The sequence below is a fragment of the Melanostigma gelatinosum genome, assembly GCF_949748355.1.
Source record: "Melanostigma gelatinosum genome assembly, chromosome: 17".
Classification (NCBI taxonomy): Eukaryota; Metazoa; Chordata; class Actinopteri; order Perciformes; family Zoarcidae; genus Melanostigma; species Melanostigma gelatinosum.
Genome location: NC_136650.1, coordinates 11,450,310 through 11,471,352, shown reverse-complemented (window position 1 = coordinate 11,471,352; position 21,043 = coordinate 11,450,310). Strand labels below are relative to the sequence as shown.

The 21,043-nt window shown below is 40.7% G+C and overlaps 1 protein-coding gene across 2 annotated transcripts; it reads left to right on the top strand.

Moving 5' to 3' along the window:
* Positions 1-6,077: 6,077 nt before the first annotated feature.
* Positions 6,078-20,735, top strand: ncaldb (neurocalcin delta b). 2 transcript variants are annotated; one of them, XM_079288056.1, is made up of 5 exons: positions 6,078-6,275; positions 15,907-16,335; positions 18,147-18,252; positions 18,911-19,030; positions 19,382-20,735. In XM_079288056.1, the coding sequence occupies exons 2-4, from the start codon at positions 15,958-15,960 to the stop codon at positions 19,003-19,005; spliced, it is 579 nt and encodes a 192-aa protein (XP_079144182.1). In that variant the 5' UTR covers positions 6,078-6,275; positions 15,907-15,957; the 3' UTR covers positions 19,006-19,030; positions 19,382-20,735. The 2 variants fall into 2 exon arrangements, with proteins under 2 accessions (XP_079144182.1, XP_079144181.1); XM_079288055.1 differs by having other exon boundaries at positions 18,911-20,735.
* Positions 20,736-21,043: the final 308 nt, after the last annotated feature.

Sequence of the window (21,043 nt, the reverse complement as noted above, 5' to 3'; positions counted from 1 at the left end):
TTGGATAACAGGCTTACCTTTTTGTCTTGCAGTTGGCGTGAAGATCTGTGCATGTTTGTCACTTTGAGAAGCCGGGACGATTGTACTGGACCCCACAGTCTGCTCACACACCGGATGTAGCAGAGACGTTGCATTTGAGCTGATATTGTCAATATAGAATTGTATAACGTTACACAAAAAATAGGAGCCCGGCAGTGATTATTATCTGTAAAGCTGAATGAAATATATTCAAGAGGCAATGAATAAAATAATCATCAAGAGAATCAGCATAAAACAGAGAGAGGTAAAGTGTTAACTCTACAACTCTGTGTCTTATATGTCAAAACGGGCATGCAGTTAAAGTCCACAGTCAAATTGCTGTGAATAAATGATTCACTTTTCAGCTGAACAATCCCAAATAGGTGCATGGAATGATGTAAAAAAATCTTTGACCCAATGTCAAAGAGAGGTGAGGAGAGCACTTGCGACGGTCATGGAAAGTTCTCCGACAGAGCACGTCGTCAACGTTACCTGTTTGCAGTCTGCAGAACGGTGCGGTATTCAGCCCGCCCACCGTGATTTTATTGGTTTAATCTCTGACGCCCCATCCACTTTAGCACAAAATATCTAATTAAAAAACAAACTTGTCAGAAAAAATAACATACATTTTCGATTAATTGTGGATTCATAAGGGCAGGCAGTGGATGGCTGAGAATAAGCAGCATATTTATTTCGGTCACTGCAGTTAAGTATCATAAAACATATTTACAGTTAACTTGTTCTCATTTTTTGCTACGCTTTTTTCTCATTTATTTTAGAGGGTGATTCTGTGATTTATTTTTAACAACCGGAACCAACAACCAGAAGTTTCAACAACAAAAGGTTGAGATTGAGAACCCCTGCTCTCTAACCTACATTAGGATAAAATGTAAATTGATCACTAGATGTCAGTGTGGCAGCACAGTGACTTCACATGTGTTTGAAAACAACCTGCCTGCACTTATGCTGCTTCTTTTGTGTGGGATGGACGACCCCAACCACCGTGAGGTTTTATTTCCATTAAAAGTTGCATATCAGTAGAATCAGCAGACAACAGCAAGACTGTGTGAGACATTGGTTCCCAACCTTTTGGGCTTGTAATCTACATCTTGTGACCCTTTAAAGTGAGGGAATATGTGCAGGTTATGGCCTTAAGAGTGAATTCATATGAAGTTTCAAGATCAAGATCAAAGCACTTGACTTTTGGAAAAGTTACAAAAAATAAACATAATTTTGTGCAACAATCTTTTCTCTCTCTCTCTCTCTCTCTCTCTCTCTCTCTCTCTCTCTCTCTCTCTCTCTCTCTCTCTCTCTCTCTCTCTCTCTCTCTCTCTCTCTCTCTCTCTCTCTCTCTCTCTTTGTTATCCCTTTAATCATCTCGTGACCCGTCTTGGAGCGGCCTCTATTCTCAGGTTGGGAACCATTCTGTTTAATAGGCCTTTCTCGCGGAAGACATTTAGATTTGTAGTAGAAAAAGCACAGGTGTTAGCAATAATGATAACAATGGCTCTGTTTTATTCAGGTGTTCCAGTGAACAAGCCTGCACAATACCAGGAACCTGAAATTTAAGCAGCTAAATGGAATTCATCCATTATTAATGTCATTATTTACACCTGTGTTGTTCCTACTGTGACAACTCCAAATGTCTTCTGTAAAAAATGTCTATTTCAGACAGATTTTACACAGTTTGTTTTGAAACAGCTTATTTTAACTTTCAATTCATCATTCTGTGTTAAAATACAACGACATTGTGGGATTTAAAACACATCTCTTTGGGCAGTGTGTATTTTTTGTTTTCATGTGGTAAATTCTTCAGTAAGTTAGGATAGCTAAAGGACCATTTATGTTTGATATTAAGCCTGCTTTTTAGATTTACAGTCAATTCTTGTATTTTTAAATGTATCCTCTTCATGTTTGATTTGAGGTAGGTTGAATTAGTAGTTCATGTAAATGTAGATCCATTAAGATTCTCTGAAATCTTAAACTTTACCAAAAACTTGTAGTAAACAAGAGATATTTGTTGAGCATACATTCTGCTTTTCATTCAGCTGCATGCATTCGCACCTGAAATCTGTTATTACCGCTTTTTGACGCTGTATGACCTGATTCACTGATGCTCAGTCAAGTTTTCACTCAAATGATTTGTAAAAACAAGCAGATGAGAGACCCTGCAGTCACAAGATCACCTATTGAGCTTTTAAAATGCAGCTGCCCCCTAGATTTGTCAAAAGTTTGTAATAAGGAGTTAGTAATGATGTGATTGGAGCATCAGGGAGTGCCATGTGGGCTAAGCAGTTTCAGATCATCAGCTTACCTGCTTTTCGCCGTTATGTAATCTCCCCACTTGAATTTAAAGTGTCTGCTCCTCTTGTCTCCCCCCCCCCCCCCACTGCCTTTTCACACCTCCTCCTCACCTGTGTCTCTCGCTCCTCCTCCTCCTCCTCCAAAGACACTTTACATTGTGACTCAGCGCGACATAACTTATTGTGTTGCATATCATGGTCTCAGGCTGGTGGACAGGTGGGGGCTTATACCTGTGGTGTCACAGCTGTCATGGTAGAGCACAGAGGAGACCTGCTGATGTAAGTCCACTGCCTCATTCTGACTCAGCTTATCATAGCTCTTTGAAGTCAAGCTGTAGTTGCTTTTCACTCTGCCTCTTCTGAGTTGATAAAAATAAAACTCCAACACAATGCACATGACTTTGTAGGACTTGTGAATGCTGTTCGTGCTGTGGTGTCATATCTGCTGTCTTGTATTATCTGGCAGAGGTAGATTGCAATGAAACAAGACAGGAAGAATTATATATACCGTAGTAACGCTTTTCTTCTGTTACTTCCACAAACAAACAAATAAAAGTCATATGTAAAGAGTCCGAAATAATGTAAACGCTGCTAATATTCACCAGTAATTAGCTAATTTAATGGCTCATTAAATTGCCTTGGTTGGGGTGCTTGCATTTATCATTTTAGAAATGTAATTTAAGTTGAATTTTGCTCACTTTGTGGGGCATTTTTAGTTTGTTTATTGCAGATGTTGCAATCCAGCAGCACAGCCCTGTGTTTTCACAAACTGTTATCAATAGGGCTGACCTCTTAAAAAAAATCTTAGTCGACTGATTAGTTGCTTTAAAGGACAGTTCTGTAAAACTGAGTTTCTCCGCTAAGAATCCACAAAACAACAAAACAATCCACAAAAAGCACCACAATACAGTTTTCTGTTTCCCAGAGATGTGCTCATAGGTTTCTTGTAAATAAGTCGGTCAGCATGAAAAAGCACCAGAAATGACGAATCTACTAAAGGGATCTTAGTAGGCTAAGACAAAAACAATCGATTAGTCAACTAATCAACAGTAACAATACAACAGTTTAAAAATAGTACATAAGTATTATCAGCAAAATGCTCTTAAAGTATCCAAAGTAAAAGGATACATTTTGCAGAAAAATAGCACCTGTGATTGTTTTATAATATCATATATTGTATGAAATGTTTCCTTCAGGATCCTGCTGCATGAAACCACAGGAAACATCTCATGACGACATAATCATCGATATACGTAATTGTATTACATGTTTAATAACAGTGAAGAAAACGATGCATTGCATGTTTATGGTTGGGTTTGCGTGCCTTTAGCTTTCATTTCAATTTGCGTCAAGTCACACAAAGTCACACGAAGAATGTGAATTTTTGTGTGACTTGAAAAGTATCCTTCACGGTGTATTCGCCACTGTTTTCATGTTTGTGGTAACATCTCGTGGCTAAATCCTGCTAAACGTGTTAGTGGACATCTGCAGGACATTGTTCTAAACAATAAACTGGTTGGATGCTGTGCTGTAAGAAGTGCATGTCTTCAGTGACTCAGAGGTTTATCCTCTGGGGGTGTTGCTGGACAGGTTCAGAGGATTTCCCCTCCTGCAGGTGCTGTTTTCTTGCGGCAGTACAACAGAGTTCACACCTGACTGCCTGTTTTGAAGAAGCTCATCATGCAGCTCTCATTATGTTCTGGTTGAGAATAAATTCCCCTGTTGGGTAATCCAGTCAGCCTGAGCATGAATCTGCTGCTCATGACATACTGGTCGACTAGAGTACTCCATGTTCTCCGACTGCTGGAGGTTCAGCTGCTCATCTCTGATGTGCAGTCAGATTCTTTGTCTTCAGTAACACTAAACTCACTAAACATCTATAACCACTCCTCCAGCAGATCATCACATATTGTTCAGAAATTTTGCAGAGCAAGTAAAAACTTAAAAAATGAGAACTGTAGCAGAAAGCATTACAAAGTAATTATGACGCAGTCTTCCTTTTTTCTTGTGGAGAACTTCTGAATGTGTAACCTGCAGAGACCTTTCCTCAATAAAAACACTGTCCTCTCTGCCAGAGAGCTTAGCTCACCTTGAAACTTCGTCCTCACTCCTCGGTGGATTCAGAGCAGCACAAAGTTAGCTCTGTGTGGTTAGATAACAGATAATCGCGGAGGAGTTTGGTCCTCTATGCATCTCAGTAGCTTCTCCATCCAGCACCAGCTACTAACCTTGTCTCTGAAGCCGCTGTTACCTGAGTTATCAGAGCCTGTGTAGAGTCATGGGCTGGCTGGCTCTCTAGTTCAAAGCCTCTTGGCGTTTGAGCTGTGGCCGACCATGCCTCACTGGTGCGTGTGTGTGTGCGTGTGTGTGTGTGTGTGTGTGTGTGTGTGTACGGATGAGTGCGGAGTTGGGGATTGCTCTCCAGTCAGATCAATGTTATGCAAACCTATTAGTCAGAGGTTGCAACAGTACTCAGGGTCAAACTCACTGATGAGCCCTCACTTCTGTTACGAGTGAACAACAATCGTGTCTGCTGCTTCAAGTCAAAAACAAAGAATCTCACGGCATTACAATGTGAAAAGATGATGCATGCATGTGTCCCGAATGCTGTCAGACATGTATTACTTCTCTGTTATGTTTAGTTTGTGAATTCAGCGAATCATTCTATCTGTCAGTGAGGTCCCGGGTTTGCTGACTCAGCAGGCAGGAGGCCTTCTCAGTGTACTTTGTAAGGCCATTTAGAAAATGCTCCCTGGAACACCGGGCTGAATAAGCCCCGTGGCTTTGACTTCTACTAATCATCTTAGGCAAAGCATGGCTCCCAATGTTCCTGCAAGGGAACACTTGTCCTGGGCCGCAGCAAATGCATAGTGGTTATCGTCACCATAATCTCTCTCATCATTATCATGCAATAGTCAGTAATAAATAAGCGTATTATAGTTTCGCTGCAACAGATAATAACTAGAGGTAATATAAGAGAATGCAAAAGAAGTCTACAACTATTTAGCTTTATCATTTGAACCCTTGCACAGCACTAGTTTGCAAATATCCCTCATTATGCAAAATAAAAACAGCAGGGTTGATAACATACACATGATGCATGCAAAACTATGGTTAGAAAATGACAAAAAAAGTTGGCAGGTGTACTGCACAAACTACTAATAATGTATTGAACTTATCCTCTATTTTAACATTTTGAAATATTTGAAATGCTGCTTTAAGGGGTTTTAATTGTTTTTACTTCCTATCAGCATCAAGTAAAATGTTGTGTTCATCCTCGACACAAAAGGGATTAAACAGAGCAAAGGAAATATAGAAATTAGGAGATGCACACCATAAATAAAATTAAAGCTATGAAGAGATAGTAAACAAATACAGGAGAGTGTAATGTATGTGGAGAAAAAAACTAAAGTCAATTGTATGAGTGGTAATAGTTAGTATATGCCAAAATAAAAAACGGCTTCAGTGTTCAACATCACAATTTCTTAATTCATTGAGTTATTTCGGAAGTATTATAAAGCACACCAACTTTACTACACTGACAGTCTTTAATTACACATAACTACAAATACTTCTGTTGATATTGTAAACATTGTTTTCACGAATTTATTCTTCAGTGTGAATGTTTGAAATGCTAATCGCACGTCCAGGTGCCGGGGTTCTTGTTGCCAGGACAACGCGGCCTCCCATTGGCCGCAGCCGCGTCACGTGACGAGCAGTGTTGACGTCAGCGGAGGGTCTGCTGAGCGAGGCGGCGTCCGTGCTGCAGAAGAAGCTCCGGTAGAGTATAGAGTTTAGACCGAGAGCAGCCACGGAAAACTACCGCTCCTGAGTGGCTCCTGCAACCTGTTGCCCGCATTGTCTGCAACTTTTTAACCGTTCGCTCCGGTGACGCGGAGTAATGGACGAATAGAGGCTTTTTTAAACAGGCCCCCTCAGGAACCTTAAAGTGAGGTAAGTTGTCGTGTCCTGTCCCTGCCTCGCTGTTTGTCCTCTTCCTGTTACTTTTTCTTTTATTTGTTTTGCTTGCAGCTCAGTGGAGATGAGTTTACACGTTGAAGCGCTCACAAACCCTTGCATTCGTCTGTGTAATATAACAGCAATACTAGTTGTTGCACTTTGCAGAGCAGCAGCGTTAACAAGATGTGAGCAGCGGATAAAGCTCTACATATATTACTAGTCGAGTGAGGATGCTTCCTCTGTCCTAAAGGAACCCTCGGAGGAGCCCGGTAGAGGTGCTTGTTGTCTTCATACACTCTCCACATTTAAATGTAGAATGAGAGAGTGCAAGAAGTGAAAAAGGAGTCCTCCTGCAACCACACAAGGCTGAGTGAGGAAGGGTATCTGGTTTCAGCGACTACACATCAGTCAGTCAGTGGACTTAAGTAGGAGAGACGAGACAGCATTATTGGACACTTGGTCCAAAGGATAAAGTGGTGCTTTATCTTGTGAAATGTTTGCTTCACTGTGAATGAACGGCTGTGGTAGACGTGCTCTCATTATATAGTCAGTGGTCAGTAAGAGTGTTGTAGCAGTGAGGTATATGTTTCCATTATAATGAGCTTACAGTCTTGAGAGCTTCAGGGTATTACATGTTATAAAATAGGTAACATGTCAGACATTTGCAGGTTACAACTTCTTAAATGTGAGGATTCTTTTTTTAATAGCTTTTCCTTGTTTTTAGTAAAAATACAACATGTCTTTACAGTGAATCGTTTATATAAGAAAATAGGGACCAAATAAGGCCCATCTAAATTCATTAAATGATTGTAGTACAACAACATAACACCAGTTGCTATGTTTAATGAGAAGTTTTACAATTCAAATATGTTTTTAACCAGAGGATCAAATAATTTATTCCATTATTTTCAGTCATTCTCCTGAGCCCAAGGAGTCTTCAAACGGTTGTATCTATAACAGTCCCTTATCCAAAGATGCATTCACTATAAAACAAGAAGAAGCAATTCATCAATAAACTGTTTTGACTGTAGACTAATTCTTCAAGTCAAAATATCAAACATTCACGTGTTCTCAAATGTGAGAATGTTATTTTCCGCCATATAGACTAAATAATGAAACCAAAAAACAATTGACATATTCATCAATAATGAAAATAGTCATTAGTTACGACCCGACATTGAGTTGATTCATCGGAGGATCACATTGGGTTCAGGTTTCCATGAGACAGTCGAGCAGCTAAAGTAAGACCAAAGGACTGAAGGCCCTGTGCAAATCTCACTTTTACTGGTGGCTTGTAGTAAATGAAGGCCACTGGTTTGGCTTTGATGTGGGATGTAAACAAGAACCTGTCGAGGCTGAATTTCCTCTTGCGGACGACACGAGTGGACACTGACTCTAACATGACTGGTTTTGCTGTCTTTGAAGCACGGTGGCTTCCGAGTGCTTCAACATGTTTTTAGGAAATGTCAACCGAAACAGCAGTGCAATGCTCCAGTCCAGCTCTCTCTCCTCGCCTCACGCGGCCGACACAAGCACAGCAGGAGAGTTTAAAGACCTGCGGAGGTGCTGACACCAGGGTGGAGTCGAGATAATAGCCCCCTTGGTGTTGAAAGCGTCCCTCCAAACAGTTCAAGATGCTGAACTCTGACAAACATACACTAAATTTAAACAGATGTTCTATTTTCGTGTGCGTGGGTTTATGTTTTGAGGCCAGACTGACCACACTGGCATCCTCTGTAGTTGTGCTCGTCTGTGCAGAAGTCAGTGCACATTTTAATTGAGTTCAACCTTCTTTTTTTAAATATTTTTGCCGAAAAAGCAGACGGGGAGAGTGATTGGGAGTAAGCGAGGATGAGTGGAGGATTAAACTGAAGGAGGAAGGAGCAAGAGAGAGCTTCAAATGCTGCGATAAAGACACAGATAATGTTTTTGGACAGAAAGCCACATTTCACACATGCTGTGCTGCAGATATCGGTGGCAGAGAGGGCGGGAGCTGTTCAGTCATTGGACAGATTGACAGTTCCATCTCTGTTTCCTTTGTCTTTACAACAGGCTGTTTTCAGAGAGAGGGGCATTTTAGACATTCAGTGCAAAGTAAACAGCACTCTCCTCGAGCAATCAGTGACAATTTGCTGCGTGTGTGTTCAATCCTGAGTCTGTTGCAGCTCTGTCTGCCTTCTTGCAAAAATAATCTTGTTCTCATTCGCTCCCTCATAATGGCTTCTCTGTCATGATTGTGGTTTCCTGCAGCGGCTTGACGCACGAAGCTCTCCGGCTGACAATGGGAGCTCATGTGCGCTGCATTATGATGAAGGCGCTGCCTCTGGTTTCTCAAAGGGTGGCTGAGAGTTAGAGGAGGGAAGGAATAGTTTAAGGAATTGTCACGTAAATAAATCCCATTTGAAGACTGCTGGAGAATAAAGAAAACAAAACCCTGTCAATTGTGCCATTATTTGAGTCGTATTGACAGTTGTGTTGGAGAATTTACCAATAATCACATCCAACTGATGTCTATTGAAATGACAGACAGAGGCAGTAATAAAGTCTTATGATAAACCCAAATATTAAGGAAGTTGTGGCTGTTTTTAAAGCTGCTATGACTGTTTGTGTTTTAATCCTGCTTTGACCTCCAGCCTCAGTTTGATGTGAAACTGTCTTATGTTTGCATGTAGAGGAAGTAGATTATTTTCCATTGTAGACCAATCTGATGATTATTTATTTTCCGATTAATTTCGTCTTATTTTGAAGTTTCAGAGCTATTCAAATTTCTTTTGTCCCACAAAACCCAAAGATATTCAATTTACTGTCATTTATGACAAAGAAAAGCAGCGAATGCTGACATTAGAGAAGCTGAAAGCAGAGAAAGTCGATCGAACAATGACAGACAACATCAATCAAATCTCAGAATAATTCACTTGCGTCGATCAATTAATCCACAAAATGTTTCAGCTCTAAACTCACAAGACCGTCGGCATCAAAACCACTTTCACTTTTAAGTTGCAGTCTTTCACTTGTATCTCTCTTTCTCATCCTCTTACTCATACTTTGTTTTTGTCTTGGTGCAGCCGTTCTGCTCTGCTGAAGATGTTAAGTTTCTTCAGACAGACTCTGGCACAGATCGGACCGGCAGTTGAGCAGCACCTGACCTTCCACTAAATAACACCGGCGATAGAGTTGCTTGCAGATGTTCAAGGAGCCACCAAAAGCACGCTGCACTGAACAGAGCTCGCCACGATACTTGTAACGTGAGCGCCGGTGCTCCCGAAACTATGCCGAGCTGCTGCTGCTGCTGCAGCTCGGCTTGATGGCGGTTTCGAAATGTGCTGCTGATCAGACACATGATTGCGAGACGACGGTCAAAGAGATAGACGTGTGTGTCGAGGAGAGCTGCAAGGCCTCGTTTTTAGATCGGGTAAAACTTGAGCCAAAAGGGCACAAGTGGGAAAACCAACAACAGACTTCTGAGAGTAATGGCTAACACATGTGAACCCTTTTCTCTTTTATTCCACTGTATCATACTGTCCACGTTGTTTGTGCTCAACAATAGATGCTTGTTTCCGTTGGTTTGATAGTAACTGCCCTGACATGACGTTCATGTGCAGGTGGACTCGTCAGTCGCTGTCGTGCGGCAAAATTGAAGTTTGAGGTTGAAAGAGTGGTGTTGAGTTGAGTCTTTGATGCGCTGTTTGATCTCAGTGGTGTTAGTAGAAAGTTTGCAACCGTGTCAGTTTGTGTCGTCCTGCACTGTACTTACCGTACGCTTTAATAACACCCGTGTTTATCTCTGGCAGAGCGTCCAGAGTCACAGTCGTGACACCAGCCAACGTTATTTTTGTGTGTAAACTGTCTCACCGCTTGGAAATGTTCTCCACCTCCCGAACATCTTAATTTAATCTACACACCTCAGCTCTGGAGGACATGAGGAAAGTACTTGTGCTTCAATAAATGTGAGGTTTTTGGATGGTTTCTTTCAATGCTGCTGTAAACCAGTTGTTGGACTCTGTTAATCAAACACTCAACGCTGAGCTCTTGCAAAAACAGATGATGCGAAAACCAATTAGTCGCTTAAATAGCAAGAGAAGCAAGAGAGCTGTTGTAATATCGCAATACTCAAAATCATTCAATTCAATTTATTTTTGTCTTGCCCAAAATCACAAATTACAAATTTGCCTCAGAGGGCTTTACAATATGTACACATTTGACATCCTCTTGTCCCGGGACCCTCACATCAGAACAGGAAAAACTCCCCAAAAAACCCCTTTAACGGGGAGGAAAGAGGAAGAAACCTGTGGGAGAGCAATAGAGGAGGGATCCCTCTCCCAGGATGGACAGAAGTGCAATGATGTCATGTGTAGAACAGGATAGTGAATTACAACACATTCAATGTAGTTACAGCACATTCAATGTATGACACAACCACGACAGGACAGGACACCTGGTCCAGGTAAACCCGGATACACAGGAACCTGTGAGGCGAGAAAGCACAGAGACTCTGGTGAAGAAGCAGGTCAATAATGTGCATTAATGGTATCGGTAATATGAAATAGTAATGTGAGTAATAATAAAAGTGATATTAGCAGTTGGAGTCAGCAGGGCCATGGTAGGAGGAAGGACCAGGGTCCAGATGAAACCATGCTCCATGGAAACCTGTGTCTGTGTGTGGCGTTGCCTGAAATCAAAAGCTGGTCTCACTGGAGCTGCTTGTTCCAATTTGTTCTCCGTTTTTAAAATATATTATTACAGCTGAGATGAAAATAAATTATTTATTTATGACTTTTTGGGTGAATATCAGATTGCAGATCTTGCCGGTCCGATAATTGCTTGCCTGTTCGGTAGAGAATGGCCGAGCTCAGCGCTGTAGCCTGATCACAGACGGCTCATATTTCATTATGAATGTATCATTCATAAACTCCAATCTGTCACCGGGTCTCTTTCAGTCCCTGAGCTCTCTGTTGGCCTCCCACTAGCTTCTTCTTCTTCTGCTGTGTCTGTGAAATACTCTGTGAAATACTCTCCTGGCAGTAATGACAGAGCACACAGTGTGGAATAAAGACCAGTTCATGACACACAAAAGAGCTGCAGCTAATTATAATCATCAATTCATAATTTTTCCATAAAATGTCAGACAACCATGGGCATTATGATGCATTATTGTGAAGCCAGTAAGAGCAACACTAATAAGCTTCCCTCCCTCGTGGCGAGTAATGAGGACATTTCTGTCTGTATGAATAGTGAACGGAGTCTGTATGATTAGAGCCGCAGCTAAAAGCAAATAATTAAAAAAGCCGTCAGTCTGCAGAGAAAGTGTAATTAAAGGCTATTATCAATCAAAGACAGCGTGTGAGGTAATATGGATGTTTTTTTTTTTACATCTTGCTGATGAAAACACGAGGGAAGGTATGGTCAGTAATTATGACAACGCAGCCTCAGTAATCATGCAAATATACACAATCCATTAAAAACATTAAAATGCAGATTGCAGAGTATGTGGCGGTCCAGAGCACCGCATGAAACAAATAATGTGTGTGTGTGTGTGTGTGTGTGTTTGTTTAGGGTAAACTGACTGAACTGGTTTTAAATCACTTCATGTGTATGCATTTAGACTTTGAATCAGAGACATAGAACCTTCATTTGGTTGTGATTAGACCTTTTAAAACACAACATACCATTGTGAGCTCTTACACTTTTCGATCAACCATTGCTTGCAGCAAGATGTCAGATTGTTGTCTTCTAGAGGCAACATAGATATAGTCACTGTATTTTGTGTTTTTTATGTGAACATCTTTAGCATAGTATTTATCAATTAATTTATATTTTAAGTGTATATATTGTGTTTTGTAGAGTTAATCTTTAGATCTGTGTGAAAGACAAATGTCTCCTCTGGGACAATGCAGTGAAGGCTGAAGTTGAATACAGGTGAAGCTTGTGTAATCTCAAATAGTTATTTTCACTGTGTGCTGCTTCATGATAGCATCTATCGTGGTCATATTGGCAAAGCTAATCAAACAAGCAATTCAGCTGCTACATCAGCTGACAAGTATGTGCTGGCTTCTTTAAGATTTACAATCTGATGAAAACAGGAACATTTATACGATAATCTACACCCTGAAAATGAGGATTCTGTAACGGATAGTGCTCACTGGACTCTTAAATGGAAACTAGTTCGTATGATTTGTTACGCCTGTGCTTTTCTGGCTATGACCAGCGTGTCTGCACTCACACCCACCTGAGGAGAGGCCTGATCAGGTAGAATTATTGAAAACACCTGTGGGTGCTCCATGGCCCTTCAGATGCGGATGTTGGGAATATTTCAATGGTGGATTTATTTGGGCTGCAGCTAGTGATTTGTTGTCAGTATATATTTAACCTGTGAATTATATATTAATCGTTTGGTCTATAAAACAGTGAAAAATGTCATTAGATTGCTTGTTTACTATTATGAAAGATAAAGAAAAGCAGCGAATTCTCACATTTGAGTAACTGGAACCATCAAAGATCAAAGTAGTTCCTGTAGCAGCTGATACCTTTTGGGTTTCATGTTGTATAGTAAACGCTCCCTCTGGGGTGTAGACTGTTTGCTTCTTTCTAATTTAAATGCAGACGCACTGCCAGTCTACGTATCAGACGTTCACGGTGAACCCCCGCTGTGTAGCTGCTGACGTATTTTGTTCCAGGAGAGATGAGTATGTAAACGGTTGTTAATCTCCTTTTCACGCTGCTCCAGCATTCACGCTGGCATTGAAGTGAACTCATTAGAGGTGGCTGCCACATTGCTAGAGCCCATTGTTTACTCCGTGTTAATTAAAGGATTATGGCGGCGGGCTGTTTAAGGAACATGCAAGTATGAAACAATTTGGAAAAGACGACCGAGTCCTTGAATTAGCAGTTTGCAAAACTACTGCCTTCCTCCCTAAATTCATTTGTGTGGAATAGTGTTTCCAAGATCCTGTTGAGTTTATCACTGAAGCAGCACTTTTTATTAATGCAAAGTTATTTGTTATGGGCAGGAAGAGCATATTCCCACTTTCCTGTAAAGCAGGGGTCTCAAACTCCCGGCCCGTGGGCCGAATCCGGCCCGCTACGTCATTTTATGTGGCCCGCGAATCCGCCAGCAAAAAAAAAAAAAGTTTAATTTTTTTATTTAATTTCTTTTTTAAAGTTAGACTTGATAATAAAAATATCCCCATAGTCGAAATTATGAGATAGAAAGTCGAAGTTATGAGATAGAAAGTCATAACTATGATAGAAAGTCAAAATTCTGAGATTGAAAGTCAAAAGTATGAGATTAGAAAGTCAAAATGATGAGATACTGAAACAGTCATAGAAGCAGCTCTTTGGCTGGTTACTGTACATTTAACATGGAAATGTATTATGAGTATATTGAAGACTTCTTTAAACTGTGAATGCAGAGAGTTATTTAACAATATGTTACGAGTAGTGACATTTACAACCGGCCCTTTGTGGGCGACCATGATGCTGATGTGGCCCGGAGTGAAAATGAGTTTGAGACCCCTGCTGTAAAGTAAACATGTTGGCGGCTCTTTTTCAATCACTCAGACTCAATCAGACTAATTAATGGATCAACTGAGAGAGTGAACTTAAAACAAGTCAATTGGGAGCTCTAAAAGTCAAAATTTGCAAACAGTGATATTAGTTCGACAGCTAACTTTAATGGCATTATGGCTGAGGGTACAACTAGTTAGTACGGTCTTACAAGCTCATTTATTTCTTTACATTTATAAACCATCATGTATCTAACTTTTAACAATGTGAGCGAAGCAACAAACTGACTGGAAACGCAGAGGTGACCGACCTTTTTGTCCCTTCCTGGAAGAAACTACCTGTACAGTAATTTGCTTTGGCCTGACCTGACATTGCTGATGTTCTCTGCCGTTATCCTCGGCTAAGCTTGGAACAGCTTCCCTCTTCTCTTCAGCCTGGAGAGCTCAGCTAGCGGTCTGACCGGGGAAAAGTGCTAAGCACATTACCTGCAGGCAGTGGCGGCTGGTGGAACATGTTCTAGGTTGGGCCATCCTATCAATTTCAGCAAACATCCCAGTATGATTTAATGCAAAAAAAATGTAAGTATCAAACACGCATTATTACTTGGCAGTTAAATATTTAACATGTATTCCAACACGAAAACAATCAGTAAATAACACTTATATAATATAATATAACATGTTCATTTATTGAGATGCCCCTATGGACCTTGTTATAGGAGGTAAAGATCAGGAGAAGTAAACATGAAGTGTAATTATGAATACTGATGTTAAATTAAGCTATGATGAGTTTTCACTGTTAATTTAACATCTCTATTACATGTTGATGCCTCCATGACCAAGTTAAGCAGATGAGACTGAGGACAACTATGTACATTCCATCGTTCAAAAACACAAATATTGACAATTTGTATAATTTATGATTATTATAATTTTTCTTTTTTTTGTGTGGCTCATGGTGGGGCCATGGCCCTCTATTGACCAGCCGCCACTGCCTGCAGGGCTGCGTCTTCTCTCGAGTCTTCACTTTCACTTTCGTCACCAAGTTGGATCAGCTACACGTCTAGTGTGCGTGTTTATGATGCACTCGGAAAGCATAAAACAAGTCAAATTGTCCTTGAGGTCAACTACCTATATCTACATCTTTTTCTGCAGGTTACATTTCAAAACCCAAACCGGGTCGATAAACCATCTCGACTATTAATACAGAGTATGTGTGTGTTGATGGATCACTATCGCAGTTTCTGCAGGAAATGGAAGGTGCCGCTGCAGTTGATGCACGCACAGACGCACTGACATGGTTGTTAACAGTGAATGTGCTCGGTGTGGGTGTGCATCAGTGGTGGTTGTGCGGTCTCCTGTTGCAGGTGCATGGCAGACTGAACGCGGCTGTGCATGTGCACAAGACCGCACACTCAACTTAATCTTCCTGCTTCTCTATTATCTAGTCATGTCAGGCTTTTGTGTTAAAGGTTATTTGCATTTTTTAATGAAACTGCAACAAAAGATAAGTGCAGTCAAGATAAAAGGCACCAAACTCAATTCAATTACCGCCTTAAAAAAAAGCTAAATGAAAGCAAAAGCTTAAAGTTTGACAGTGAAGCTGATATATATATAGAGATGAGAAGAAAACACATTAACAAAAACAAAGTATAATCCACAGTTTGTATTGAATACTGTAGGTTCCTTAACACATTTTCCATCATTTACGTTTATCCTTTTTAGTCGGGTTAATAGCAGCCACTTTGACGTGGTTTCCCACAGGAAATGATTTAGCGGCATCTTATCTCGTGAGCAATTTAGTTGGTAGATTATGGCCAACCTCGTTTTTTGCAGCGAAAAAGGCCGATATTTTAAATCAGGAACTGATAGACCAAAAACAGAGCTGCAAGGAGAGTGAATATTGATTATAAGTGATAATATGTCTGCACGTTCCACTGCCACAAAGTCAACAAAAAGTCAGTTATTGCAGTTTTTAAACTGTATTTTTGGTGTCTTATGAGTCCATTTGTTTTTATTTTGTATTGGTTGTTTATGCCCCTTTTGTATCAAAAAAGCTCATTTCAGATTATTTCTAACAGGCCATTATTTCGGTCCCTCTCTCTCTTCTTCACTGTCTGCAGTCTAAATCGCCGCTGCGCTCACCTCACAGCCTGAACACGCACACAGCGACCATGGGCAAACAAAACAGCAAGCTCCGTCCCGACGTCATGCAGGACCTGATGGAGAACACGGACTTCACCGAGCACGAGATCATGGAGTGGTACAAGGGCTTCCTGCGGGACTGCCCCAGCGGCTCTCTCTCCATGGAGGAGTTCAAGAAGATCTACGCCAACTTCTTCCCTTACGGAGACGCCTCCAAGTTCGCCGAGCACGTCTTCCGCACTTTCGACGCCAACGGAGACGGAACTATAGACTTCAGGGAGTTCATCATCGCCCTGAGCGTGACCTCTCGCGGTCGGCTGGACCAGAAGCTCAAGTGGGCGTTCAGTATGTACGACCTGGATGGGAATGGATACATAAGCAAGGCAGAGATGCTGGAGATTGTATCGGTGGGTTTACTGTTTTGGTTCCTCCTAATCTTTATTTCCCTCCATCTTTTGTTCTCTCAACTTTGTGCTTAGCCTCAGTCTTCCGGCGGCCATTGCGTACCGTCATGTTTACGCCATGTTCCGTGGTCCTAAAACTACTTCTGCAGCTGCTACATCATGTATATCCGTCTGCGTCTGTGTTCTGCACCAGTTGACTGGCCACAGCAGGAAAGGCGGCCGCGGTGTAATTTTAGAAACCAGCAGTTCCTCTCTGGCCCTCTGACTTCTTTAAATAACACTTGACTGAGATGTATTTCTAGAAGGGAGCGGTCCTCCTGTGAGCCTATATATTGACTCAGTGCTACATCCAGCAGCTGTGCGGTTCTAGGAAACCCCCCCCCCCCCCCCCCCTCCCAATCGTTTGCTCAGCAGCTCCAGTGTTGCTGACACAGTCTCACACAGGCTCCTCGTCTTATTGGATAAATGGTTCAGACACACACACACACCAGCAATCCCTCCGGTCACACATCGCGGTGCTGAGTGCCAAAGAATGTGTCCTCCAATCAGTGTCCTTGAATTTATACTGTGTCTGTGTAACGTGAGCATGTGTGTTTATGTGTAATGATGCCGTGATACATTGGCAAAATATCTATCAGTCCAATAAAGGGCAACATCTCATGATTATTTTCAGTATTGATTCATCTATTTATTAATTCATATTACATATATATATTAATATGATGATTGAAGGGGTTGCTACAGCCCCTTCAGCACCCCCTCTTCCCACGTTTATGAAAAGTTGTTAAACATGTTTATCACATTTACCCAGAATCCAAGGTGACGTTGGCACAGTTCTTGTTGTGTCTGACCAACAGTCCAGATCCCAAAGATGTTAAATTTACTGCATATACACAGAACACAGAACAGCTACACATCATCACACGCTAGAAGCTGTAACATGTTTGTTTTGCTGGATATATTATGAATAATAATGAAATTATTAATTTTCAGCTTTTGTGCAATAATAACCCCTACTGCAAAAACATACTCAGGCATTTCTATTAATTATTCGATTAATTATGACTTATTTACTACAAATACCAAACATTTGATTTCCACTTTTTAAATGCTTGGAGCTACTTTTGTCTTATTATTGCATTTAATTCGAAACTTTAGTTTTTTGCCTGCTGGTCAGACTTTGATTGATCAACTAAGTTAAAAAAAAATCAATACTCAACTTAATGCAGATGTACACAGCTCCTCTGGTGAGACAAACTCTTCATCATTATGAGGAATGTTTCACGAGTACTAAGCTTAATGTGTAATGCAGTATTAACCGCTTCAGCCTTTAAATATCTCAGAAACCCTAAACAGTGAAGCAAACACTTTTCTTGATTTATCGTCTATTTAAAAACCTAAACTACGTCTTTTAGACCTGAATGCTTCCTGTTTGTTTCAGGCCTCAGAGCCAAACATAGATGAAAGTAATCCTTTATCTCTCTTCTCTCCCCCAGAGGAGACTAGTTGATTGATGGGTCGTATATATATTTCATTGCACCTTTTCAACAATCCAGCTGATGCAACCTTCCAGTTTTGCTTCTGGCTGGAATAACCGATCTGACTGCAGCCGCTTTATGGTTGTGTTTATCGTTGGAAGTGATTTATCTACTGTTCTAAATGCTTTCCATCCACCTTTTTTAAGTATTACAACTTTAATGAAAGCAGGTTATTTAAGGTGTCCTAACTCACCAAAACAACCGTTTTTTACAGTCGAACATTAATCTTCTTTATTGTGTTGATAACGGCTTCCTCTCTGTTCCCTCTGTGTTCAGGCTATTTACAAGATGGTGTCCTCAGTGATGAAGATGCCCGAGGATGAGTCCACACCTGAGAAACGCACAGACAAGATATTCAGACAGATGGACACGAATCGAGATGGTGAGTCTTCCTCAGACTGCCTCTCGCTCTGCTCAAGTGTTTTCGGCTAAATCGGCAGCTTCGTTAACGCCTAGAACGGAATCTGATTCCAATCTTGGAATTTACTACTTCTATATTCTTAATACTATTCTATTAACACAGTGATCCATCATGTATTGTTCTGTTTGCTATTTGTGGTTGTACAGTTTTGCATCAGCTGTAATTGGATAATAAATCCAGTGCTGGCATAAAAATAGCCCAACCAGAGCCTCGGACCTGCCGAGCTTTCATGAAAGAGCCCAAATGTATTCTGGTCTCTGTGGATAAAGTTACATTGATCATCATAAGTCTTTTACTTGACTTTAATCACAGCGCCTTGACTGAATAATAATAATAATACTAATATGAATAGGAACAACGTTTCAACCTAGTTGTGATAAACTGAAATGACATTTTTATTTTGCTGGTCATCCGTGATCATCAGTCTCTGCACGTCGACTTACTTGAATAATTGAAAAACACTGTGAAACAAAGTCTGTAAAAGCACTCTAGCAGTCCAAATTGAAGCCTTTTAAATCAGTAAATGAAGTGCTGTGTGCTATATTGCTAGAAACACAATTTAAAAAATCTCTCTGTCTCTCCCTCTGTCGCTGTCTCTCCCTCTGTCTCCCTCGCTCAGGTAAACTGTCCCTTGAGGAGTTTGTTGAGGGAGCGAAGAACGATCCCTCCATCGTCCGGCTGCTTCAGTGTGATCCCAGTAGTGCTGGGCAGTAGAAAACTGGACTTTTTCCCATTGCAGGTTTATTAATCTTCATTTTCAAAATCTCTCACCGCTGACCCACCTGAGATTGTTGACATTTGATCACTTGAGCTGTAGAGGCACACACACACACACACACACACACACACACACACACACACACACACACCCCTAGTCAAGTCAAGTTCATACTGCAAATACCAAAGCCGACTTCACATATATATAATCTTTGAGCACCCACATGCACACACTGTACATGTGCCTCTATGCGTGGTCAGACGCTGCAGACAACAACGATCTCGCACACGGTACAAACATAACTCAATGGACTAAAATCCCATCAAAGACTTGTTAAACACTGAATGAAATGTGTTATCTTTGTCCGAGGAGACGGCCAGCGAGGACGAGCCAACAGATTCCTGAGGTACTTTGAGCCGAATCCAAGTTTGCTGTTTTGTTCTTTTATTCGTTCTTGTTTTTTTTGAAAGCGTAATTTCTTATTTAAAGGCAATCATGCTGATTTTGTTCTCTTTTAACTGACTCGGGTTGTTGAGTGATGACGGACTGATTCTCACACAGTATTGCAATCTAACTCCATGCTAACATGTATATTTTAGAGGAATGTCACATAAAACTAAACCTGACTCAGATTTAAAGAAGAAGTGGAATATTTTGACCACAGATAAAAACCATCTGCTCTTTTGAAAGTGACTTTTTATGCCAAGTTCTTTGTCCTCACACACACACACACACACACCTACACCACATAAACACACCTCTTCACTTTACAGAGGAATACATGAACTTGACATATGCACATAAACCGAGCTGTCATTCTCTCTCCTCAACTATGGCGTGTAAGCAAAAAAACAAAAGTTATGTGAATATGTAGTCTGTTACTTATATATTATTTTACTCTGTGATCACATTGTGGCCATTTTCTGCAATGGAAGAAATTCACTTTAAAATTTTGAAGTATAAATTATTCGAAATGTGACGGTAAACATTTTCTTTTTCTTGACGAATATGATATGAAAGAAAGTTGTACAGTATATTCATGCTGGAGATGTTAAAATGGAGAGGAGCACACACATTGCTATGCATTCAGCTTTGAATACCCACAGCTACAGTTAGCTTCTTATTTCCCAGAAAGGCAGTAAACATGTGTAGCATCTGCACAAGTTTTGTGCAAATGTGACTTCACGTGTCTTGACTGTGCACCAAATAAAAAAAAAATACGAATATAATCGTAGACAATTTGAGCAAGACTGTGACAATGGAGATGACAGATAGTTTCACGACTAAGACGCAGCAGCAAACCATGAACAGAACACGGACGTTGGTAGCGAGTAACAGCAGCATCCACCAGACCTCACTGTGTGTTTGTACGATTCACTGATGGCCCTTTACTGCTTCCATTCTGCTTCATGTTCGCATGCCTGTACCTGCTGGTCTGGAAATACCAGCAGGTGCTGTAGCCTTCACGAGGAGATGAATGACGATAGTTGTGATAAATTATCTGCACATTTCAAGTCTGTGATCAGGTACGTCAGTCCCACATTTCACTTCAATAGCATTTTGTGGTCAAGTGCCAAATACAGATGAGTTAAATACAAGAAAGAAATATACAGTATTGTATCCATTTACACTGTACAGTTGTTACCTGTCGAACAAAAAACGTTGTCACTGCCATTTTGTAGATTTTGTATTGCATTATGTGTTCTGTGTAGATTGTCCATTTTGTTATTCAAATAAATACAAAATGGGAAAATGGCCTTTTTGTCCTTCTCATATGTTTAGACATGATGTACAAAGTACCTGCCATCACAGCTACTGACTAGTGGGCTTCATGTCATTTGATGTAAAGTTGCCTTAAAAACACAACGAGCTGGCATTACAACCTTTATATCTGTTCGTCATCTTCATTGCTTAAAATCTGTACTGCTCTGTCCGTGTACCTGATTACCATCAGTTGCAATTGTGTCCGTTCGTATTTACTTCAAAGAAAGCGGTGCCTAAGGTACAGCAGCCTATGGTACAGCTTCATAGAGG